This window comes from Carassius gibelio, chromosome A17, assembly GCF_023724105.1.
Source record: "Carassius gibelio isolate Cgi1373 ecotype wild population from Czech Republic chromosome A17, carGib1.2-hapl.c, whole genome shotgun sequence".
NCBI classification, from domain to species: domain Eukaryota; kingdom Metazoa; phylum Chordata; class Actinopteri; order Cypriniformes; family Cyprinidae; genus Carassius; species Carassius gibelio.
In genome coordinates, this window is record NC_068387.1 from 16,218,870 (window position 1) to 16,228,967 (window position 10,098).

The 10,098-nt window shown below is 37.3% G+C and overlaps 1 protein-coding gene across 1 annotated transcript; it reads left to right on the top strand.

The window, feature by feature from the left end:
• The first annotated feature begins 450 nt into the window (after positions 1-450).
• Positions 451-8,100, top strand: LOC127933422 (serine/threonine-protein phosphatase PP1-beta catalytic subunit-like). Its single transcript, XM_052530423.1, has 9 exons — positions 451-604; positions 4,436-4,567; positions 4,894-5,124; positions 5,253-5,357; positions 5,493-5,564; positions 5,963-6,114; positions 6,241-6,375; positions 6,453-6,873; positions 7,210-8,100. The coding sequence occupies exons 1-8, from the start codon at positions 484-486 to the stop codon at positions 6,555-6,557; spliced, it is 1,053 nt and encodes a 350-aa protein (XP_052386383.1). The 5' UTR covers positions 451-483; the 3' UTR covers positions 6,558-6,873; positions 7,210-8,100.
• Positions 8,101-10,098: the final 1,998 nt, after the last annotated feature.

The window sequence follows — 10,098 nt, forward strand, 5'->3', positions numbered from 1 at the left end:
CTAACGCAGCGAAGCCTCGGGGATACTAAATAATATATAACCTACATGCGAAGTTACTATAAATTTAGTTACGATAAATTATATTTAAATTTGTTATGTTTAGGACCATTTTGTTACACAGGCACAGTAAACTGAGGCCTGCAAAAAATACTATAAACAAAATTTTACTCACAGAACACACTGTAATCCGACCACTGATCTATATATATAACTATATTATAGATCAGTGAATCCGACTCTATCTTTATAAATTATTACTGATTACATATAAACTATAGCCTAGGTGAAATACTGATAAAAAAGGGAAGGTAAACCAGATACACGAATCACGTAAAACAATAGAAAATACCATTAACAATTAAGTTGCTTTCAATGGGTCAAAAACATAGACTGTATAAAAACGGGTCAAATGTTGGCCTTCAAAGCGATTAAATATTCACGAAAAGATCCGTGATATTGACGTAACCGCGTGTTGCTAAGTGAATGACGTCATTGCGAGCGCCACCTGGTGCCCGTTGCTGGAAGCGCTGCATGCAGAACTCGGCTCTGAAGATGGCGGAGGGGGAATTAAACGTTGATAGTCTCATTTCTCGGCTTCTTGAAGGTAAGCTGTAAGGATGTAAAGGCATTTTAACGTTCAGAAAAACATACCCGGTAATTAGCTACTTGTCGTGATCTGTTTTTCTGCTGGTGAATGGTAATTGTGCGCGTAGAGAGAGGGCTACAAACGATGTTTACAAACACGTCACTGGCCCTGGGGTTTGGACAGCCTTTATATTAGCAATGGGAGTTTCAGATTAGAGCTAACCTTGACTTTATCTAGCGAAGCAGGGACAAGAAGTGAATGCCTGTAATTTTTATTTTATTTTTTATAAAGCAGTTCTGAAATAAAAGAGAAAATGTGAGAGAGGGCAGGGCGATGCAGTGTCCGCTGCGTCGTTGACTTCAGGCGAATGTAGCCGACGTAATTCTGATTCTCCATTCGACTTTCCTCATAATGTATTCACTATACAAGGTTACCGTGTGTTTACTCTTAATTAATGTTACAAGTGTGTTTTCTAAATCCTCCTATTAGCGTTACACTCTATGTGTTGTAATATTGCGCCGAATCTTACGCATAATGGTACACAGTATGTTTACAGCGTTACTCTACTCCCTTATCGCACGGTTTTTTTTCTCTCTTAGCAACGTGTAACTTAAATTGTTTTCAGTTTTTACATTTATATTACACGGAGTTTTACACTGAATCCTCTTCATAATGAACCAATAAATATTCGTTACCTTTTATGGCTTAACCCTCTTTTCTTCTTATGTTACATGTAACATATAGCGTTCATTATTATTATTATTATGAAGATGATTCAGTGTAACATTGCTAAGGAGAATACAAATTATGTTATAATGGGAATATAGCACAACCTTACTAAAATAACACAGTGTAACTATGAAAAGAATAGTGTTTTATTATATAGTGGGTTCAGTTAATGTTATATTTTAATAATGTTGCATTGATATTTTATCCCCTTTTATACAATCTCTCTGTGACATTACTTTGTATTCTCTTCAGTAATGTCACACAGTATTTGTGTCATAATAATGCACACCAAATATTCTCTCCATGGCATTACACTATATTCTCTTAGTAATGTTACACATTATTTTCTCGTAAAGTAACTTTGCTCTGTGACTTTGCTAAAGTTCGCTTTGTTTTCAGTGTGTCAGAAGTGAATAATTAATGAATGGAATGGTAATTATGTTCTCTGTTACAGTGTATCATCTTCCTGCCGTAAAATAGCTTTCAATCCGAACATCACATTCTATTTAACATGAATAATCTTTATAGTAATTTATTATATATAAATAATATTATAATCTTCTGCAATCTGGTTTGGCCGCTTGGCTCTGTGAAGCTTCCTGTACTGTAGACTGGATTGTTGGCTTTAATATATACAATATATTTTAGTATATCAAGTATTAGAGAGATTTGTAAGTAGTAAAAAGACAAATGTTTCTGTCTCTTTATCCTTGGTTATTTCTGTCCATCTCGGTGGCTTCTGTTACTACACAAACTTTTGCTGTTCAGATACTTTTGATAAAGACAAGTGCTGTGGATTATCGCACCACTTTAATAACCGATATGGCCTCGTGCCCGTCCATCTGTCCCAACACCCTCCTGCTGACCCTCACTCAATGCCATCTGTGATTCTGTGTGACCCTAACGTCCCATTTTTCACTTCTTCACACCTCGATTCTCATGGTCTCGCAGACACATCTCTGTATGTTTCTCTCATATTCCATCTGTGTCTCTCAATCAAGTGTCCTGCTGTCCCACGGTGGTCGTCTAATGGCTGCCCGTCAGGACTTGGATAATCTTGTGGATTGCTGTAAAATGCTTTAGTGGGAAAGTGGATCCGTTTAGCTTGTCTGTTTCATTTCATTTTTATGTATTGTTATGTAATGTGACCCTAACATGATAGGAATAAGAGCGATGCATTAGTTTTTACGAATTGAAGTCGATTGCTACTTTGAACAAGTTGTTTCTGGAAAGATCATAATCTAGCTCAGACTGGTCTGGACTGTGTCTTGTGAAACATCCACACACACGCACACACAATCAGATTTTTCTTGTGTTTAGTCATGTTGCAATAACAGGGACATTTTATCAGTTCATAGACTTATACACATTTATACACATTCACTTCAATCTGTACAAATGGCACCATGCTTGCAATCTCTTAAAGTGCTCTTCACTTACTTATACACACACACACACACACACAGTAGTTGGGGTTACAGATTTCTTTTCAAAGAGTTTTCAACATTTCTGGTTTGTGTGGGATATTGTGAGGGTGGACAGCCTGAAGACTAAAATGGTTAGTGCTTTTATATAACCCTAATCATGGCTGTAAGAAAAGAGCACAACTTTTCCTTCTCTGTGACACTTATACTGTCTCTCGTATATTCTGAGAAGTATTTAGACAAACTGCTCTGCAGAATGGTTGTCTGGACTGTGCTTGCCAAGGCGGGAACATTCCTGCAGAATTCCAGTCACTCTCAAGATTCCCACTCTCTCTTACACTCACTAAGGTTGCTCTTTTTAACAAAAAAATATAGAAAAACTGTAATATTGTGAAATAGTATTACAATTTAAAATAACTGTTTTCTATTTTGTAATTGTATGTAATTTAAAATTTCATAAAAATAGTATACAAATATTTTCACGTTCTAGTGAACCATGTATCTGTATTCTGTCTCATCTGGTGAGATAAGAGGATTGTCACACCCCTAGCGTCGAAAACCAGTGATATAGCGCATTTCATTCTTCATGTCAACTATAAATTAATGAAAAAGAAAATCAGTTTAAATAAAGAAAGCAATAACTTGGCCATAGTGTCCTTTCAAATGTTAAAGTTTTCACAGTCATTGCATGCTCTGCATATGCTGCCACGCCCCCTGGAAAAAAAGTTCAGGCTCAGGAATTTTTTATTTTTTTTACTTAAACCCCGTGTTTAATATTTTTGTGGAAAACGTCGTAAAGTGGAGTGCAGTGCAGTGCAGTGCACAAACTCATCACCTCTATACCACGCTGAATTGAGGGAGTAATTAAAGCAAAAGCAGTCCCTACCAAGTATTGAGTACATGTACAGTAAATGAACATACTTTCCAGAAGGCCAAGAATTAACTAAAAATGTTTTTTTATTGGTCTTATGAACTATTCTAATTTGTTGAAATAGTGAATGGATGGGTTTTTGTTAAATGTGAGCTAAAATCATCACAATTAGATAAGAACCAAAGACTTAAACTTCTTCAGTGTGTGTGCACTGAATTTATTTAATACATGAATTTCACAATTTAAGTTGAATTACCGAAATAAATGAACTTTTCCACAACATTCTAATTTATTGAGATTCAATTGTATATTTATATTTGTCACATTAGACCCTGATTGGATAAAGGCACAGTAAGACGTTTGACTATTGACACAGTCCACTTTGCAGCCTGTTCTGGCCCAATTAGACAGGAAGAGACCTGTCTGATAAACGTGTATTTACCAATTCTTCTCATAGATATCTATCCTACCGAGTATAACTGAATGTCCTCCAAAGATTTCATGTCACAATTCAGCCTTTAGCAAATCTAGTGTTTAGTTCTTCTTCCAAAGCACTCATGCAGCTCCTTATTAATATGCCATTATTTCCAGGCATTAAAAAGCTGATCAATCAGATCAGAGCCAGACCAGTTTGCCAGATTGTAAAAGTCTATTTTTGTGTGCAATATGTTTGAGTGGATGACTGTGTGATAAGTGGGCCAATATGACCATTGAGTGATTAGAAAATCCCACATTTGACCCAGTTATTGAGGCTGCAATGAAGTTATCACTCTTAGGAAATGATGTTAACCAGATATTAAAAAATGTTGATGTCTGTTGTTCCAGTGCGAGGATGTCGTCCAGGAAAGATCGTTCAGATGACGGAAGCAGAAGTTCGAGGACTCTGCATTAAATCTCGAGAGATCTTTCTCAGTCAGCCCATCTTGCTGGAGCTGGAGGCTCCACTTAAAATCTGTGGTAGGTTCGATACTCCCCTTTTCCAGAGCGGAGAACATCTCCACTGTTTTAATTACATTCCTTCATCTCCATTTCTCAAGGTTTATGAAATCAGTGTGTATGTAGAGCAGGTTATAAATATGAACATAATGAGGATAGGTTTGAGGTCATTTCTCTTCTCTCTGTGGCACACCTCAGACCCCTGTGTGTGTGTGTGTGTGTGTGTACGCGCGCCATAGCCATTGACCTGAATTTTTAGACTCTTTTCTTTTCTGAATTATACTCTGATAAAATAACCAAATAACTTTATTGATTTATGTCAGTTTTATAACTCCCTCTGTCTCTAGGTGACATCCATGGCCAGTATACAGATTTGTTGAGGTTGTTTGAATACGGCGGTTTTCCACCGGAGGCAAACTATCTCTTTCTGGGTGATTATGTTGACCGAGGGAAACAATCTTTGGAGACCATCTGCCTCCTACTGGCCTATAAGATCAAATACCCTGAGAACTTCTTCCTCTTGAGGGGGAACCACGAGTGCGCCTCCATCAACCGGATCTATGGCTTCTATGATGAGTGTGAGCATCGGAGTACATTCAAATATAAATACACCACACCAAACAATCTGAAATCATATTGATTTCTCACCCACTAAACAAACTTTCAGATCATACTTTATTTTTATATGCACATTATTCTCTTGCAGGCAAGCGCAGGTTCAACATAAAACTCTGGAAGACATTCACAGACTGCTTCAACTGCCTCCCCATTGCTGCCATCATAGATGAGAAGATTTTCTGTTGCCATGGAGGTGAGATCGGGTGCATGAAAGATGGTTTTATAGAAATGACTCTTGGCCTGATGAAATAGGTCTAAAAATATTAATGCATGCTCTTTGTAACCCTTTCTCTGTGTGATGACTTGTCTCTTTATGTCTGTCTTCTAGGTCTCTCTCCTGATCTCCAGTCAATGGAACAGATACGTCGGATTATGCGACCAACTGATGTCCCAGATACAGGTGTGTATGCACATGCATTATAAAAACTAAAACTTGTTTTGGGTCGATAAATCACTGATGTCTCCATTGGAAAATCTGACAACCTTTGACATTTTCTTTATTAAAAATATTTCCTTCAATTAAATTGTATTTTATAATTAGATCTTCTACATTTTTATTTTAGTAGTATATGTGTTATAGATTTTATTTATTAAATTAGCTTTTATTTTTAGATTTTCAATTTGAGTTTAGTTTAGTTTAGTTTTAGTTTTCATTTATTTCCAACTAAAAATTGGCTTTAGTTAGTCACCTAGTATAACATAACATTTACATTTAATATTGGTTGACCACTAATAAAAACATTTTTATGTAATGAAATATTGTCACAGATACATATTCTCTGTCTCTCTGTCTTGCAGGGTTGCTGTGTGATTTGCTGTGGTCGGACCCAGATAAGGACGTTCAGGGATGGGGGGAGAATGATCGTGGCGTGTCATTCACTTTCGGTGCCGACGTAGTCAGCAAATTCCTCAACCGCCACGATCTGGACCTAATCTGCAGGGCACATCAGGTACTAATTCATTTTAACCAGTCAGGATCCACTAGCCATGTCATAACTTGGAATAATTGTGGTTAAGTATGCTTCTATATCTAGATTGTGTTTTAGTTTATGCAGTGAGTGTGTCGTGTTTCGCAGGTGGTTGAAGATGGTTATGAGTTCTTTGCCAAGCGGCAGTTGGTCACTCTGTTCTCTGCACCAAACTACTGCGGGGAGTTTGACAATGCCGGTGGAATGATGAGTGTGGATGAGTCACTCATGTGCTCGTTTCAGGTGTGTTATCATCCACACACACACATACACATGCATTGCTCTCACAATATATTCACACACTCTGTTTTCTTCCTCAGATCCTGAAGCCATCAGAAAAGAAGGCAAAGTATCAGTACAGCGGGGTGAACTCAGGGCGGCCTGTGACCCCGCCCCGTACGGCTCAAGCCCCCAAGAAGAGGTGAGCGACTCGCCACCCAGAACTACACCCTCCATCCCCCAACCTTCAGCAAACTACCCCATCTGGGGCAGCTTTACCCTCCAAAATCTGTTACTTGCCCTGCCAAACTTCTTTCTCTTTTCTTAAAATTTGTGTACAGAAATTTTGCTGTGACCAGTCGGATTCTCTTTTCTTTTGCTCTGCTTGTTTGTTTATTGGTATTTTAATAACATAAATAATAATAACAAAACTTCTTTGGGAAGCAACTGCTGAGATGAAAAAACCCAGAGCAAAACACACACTTATTCAACTCACGCAAAAGATCTCTGTAGTGTCCTGATGTATAAGCTAGGGGTGCTCCGATCACGATCGGCCGATCGTTATGCGCATCTCGTCAGTAAAGCCGGTTATTTAATCAGCGGTTAATTCCATCAGGTGCCTGATTTCACATAGAGCAGCTGTTACTACACAGAGCCGTTGTTAATAGAGAAGATGCGCAAATCCACTTCATTTTCAGCGTTTATTGGCGCATCTTCTCAGTTAACAATGGCTCCTTGTAGTAACAGCTGCTCGATGTGAAATCACGCACCTGATGGAATTAACCGCTGATTAGAAAACCGGCTTTACTGACAAGATGCGCATTAACGATCGGCCGATCGTGATCGGAGCACCCCTAGTATAAGCATTGTATTAAACTTTTCTTCAGTATTCTTTGATTGTTGAACATTAATGTTGATTCATAAAGAAAGAGTGACGATTGTAAGTATTTGAAGGTTGTCGTGTATTTCGCTACACTCTGAAGTTTCAAGAGGCTTTCACGCACACACACAAACTCATACTTTAACTCTGTCGGGGTGCTTGATCACAGGTCAGCAGATACTTTACATGAATACAGACACGATCCGTTGTCGATTAACTAGTTCAGTGTGGACGAAGCTAGAAAAGGGATTTTAACTCGGATAACGTGACACACATTTTCACAGCTGCATTTACAAACGGCATTGCATGTTCTTAATACCTCTGGGATTTACAGTGAAACTCTATACACCTCTGTTTAATGTGCTGTTTTTATGTCTTACGATAGTAATAATTCAGGAGAAAAGTGTCGCAGCATAACACTTAAGACTTGCATGACCCTTGTACACGTCAGTAATAACCCGTCTGAAACAATGTAGTCCCCCAGCCATTTTTTCATTGGATAACAAAACAGCTGACACAAATAGAGCCTCCAAGTGTTTGTTCAATATTAAAGAAATGTACTTGTTTGAAGCTCCCCAACATCATTTAGAAGGTTAAAACTGAATCTATTGGATTTAAGAGCTTTTTGCCTAAAAGCGTAGCACGTGTGACTAAACAATGCCTTTTTGTGAGGGATGCATTTCCTCATATTCCTGATATTCACCTGTTATAATTCATTCTTTTGAAATGGTTTTATTTGTGTGTGTTGCTGTTTACTTCTTCTCCTTAATTTATTTCCAAATGTTGGGAAAGCTATCAGAGTGTTCTAAAAGCAGTTCATGAGTTTTGTATAAGTGGGCTTCAATCTTAATAAATGGAAGAAAACTCTCTTTTGCCTCCTCTGTGTTTGTGTCTCTTAGCAACTGCATAAATACCAGGCTAATTAAAGTGGCAGAGACCATAGCTCTGGATGCTGTTCAGCAGAATTTTTCCAAGTGTTTCATTAAATAAAGCAGCTCAGTAACTCGCCAGTGCTGGAAATTGTGCACGAGGACAATCTGTGGTCTGTTGTCATGGCTACTCCGTCCATGCAGGGTCAGGCTCTGTTTCAATGCAGCCAAAAGCAGACAATGAGCTAAAACTGTGTTCAGTTAATTGAAGCACTTATATAGGATTGATTTGTCTTCATTGTTCCCTTAATATTTATCAAAATTTGTCACATCTGGTCCATGTTTCTTTCTCCAAGCAATGATAAATCTGACCGCACCTACAGTAGATATTACATTATGATTAAAAATTCTTGTTTAATTTAATTGGCAAACTCAAGGTGGACTTTAGTGTAGTTAATCATTAGTGTCTGATCATAAGGTTATGACCTTGTTCCATCAGTGTGCAGCGTGCGTCTTCACCACTTTAGCTCTTACAGAAGCTGTAATCCAGTTCCAGGCTGTGTTCACTGCCCTCCTGAGTGGCTCATCACAGAGGCATCCACACAGAAGGAGGCAGGGCAGGACTACGTGCAGTTCTGCCAGGAGCCAGACAAACAGCAGGAAGAGGCCGGCTGTCAGCAGCTGGAGTGCGACAGTATCTGCACAGATCTCACTCAGCCAACAACCTAGCTTGCTGTTTTTCAGCAACTGAACCAGCCTGCAGTCTCTGACCATGTTCTGTGAGGTGAAGGAGACTGATAAGCGACAGGCAGGCCCAGTCTGCACAGCTTCTAATGTGTGTTTCTTTATTACCTGTTGGTCTTGAGTTGAAAGCTGAGATCTGTTCGATGTCTTCATGCAGACCTCATTGTCTCCCGGTGAAATTCTTCTCTTGGCACAATCTGTTCTTATGCGAAATCTCTTCTCCATGATCAGGCTTCTTGCAAAGAACATTTTATCTCATTAGTAAATCTATTTACAGCTGTGTTCTTATAAAGTTAAGAACTAATGCACATGAATGCTACTGTTACTAGAATCTTATATTTGCTAAAACTTCTGGGTAAGTGAACAATAAGATCACTGGCAAACATTTAGACAAAAGTATTTTAATTAAAAACGTATTGTTCTCAGGATCATTTATTTGTGTGTGTGTGTGTGTGTGTGTGTGTGTATTCAGTACTGTGTAAAAGTCTTTAGTTATTTTTATGTTTGGCTGTAGTATGTTAGTAGGACATATCGGTTTACATTTCCCATCATAATTTTTGCCGTTAATTGTAATAATCCAGTGAGATTTTTGTTTGCACAAATTAATATATACATACATATTACAACATAAACACATAACTAAAACTAATTTAACTTTGTTATATATATTTATATTTTTACAGTCAAACCAAAATGTATTCTGACAACTTTAACATTTCACACATTATCACAGTTTATTCGCTATAGTTTAGAAAATGGTAATAACAGGACAAGAATTCACAGTTAAACTGTGTCAGAACAAATTCATCTTGATAATGTCAAAAAAATAAAACAGACTAAACATGGTCAGGTCAAAGTGTCTGAATAATTTTTGGTCACAATTGTATTTATTATTTATTTTTTTAAATCTAATTTTACTGGTAGTTCATTGTATGAAGAATTTTTTGGTATAATATGTGACAGTTTACCTATTTTGCTATCCTCACTTACATAAATCAACTATTCCGTCTTGCACCCACTAGTAAAAGAAAAACATCAAAAATTATATCTGGTCTGAAGAAATTTTGGTTTGACTGTATATATATATATATATATATATATATATATATATATATATATATACACACACATATATATATATATATATATATATATATATATATATATAGTAGTCAACATTTGAAGTGTATCAAAACCTTTCATAAAAGTTTTCATAAAACCAAATTGTGTTCTTATCTCAGGAAAACTTTTTTG

What these genes read in the sequence shown, in the direction of transcription:
- LOC127933422 (XM_052530423.1), top strand. Translation starts at nt 484, where the DNA reads ATGACGTCATTGCGAGCGCCACCTGGTGCCCGTTGCTGGAAGCGCTGC. An exon ending in GGCTCCACTTAAAATCTGTG is followed by an intron (nt 4,568 to 4,893) that starts GTAGGTTCGATA and finishes CTCTGTCTCTAG; the next exon opens with GTGACATCCATGGCCAGTAT. An exon ending in CTATGGCTTCTATGATGAGT is followed by an intron (nt 5,125 to 5,252) that starts GTGAGCATCGGA and finishes ATTCTCTTGCAG; the next exon opens with GCAAGCGCAGGTTCAACATA.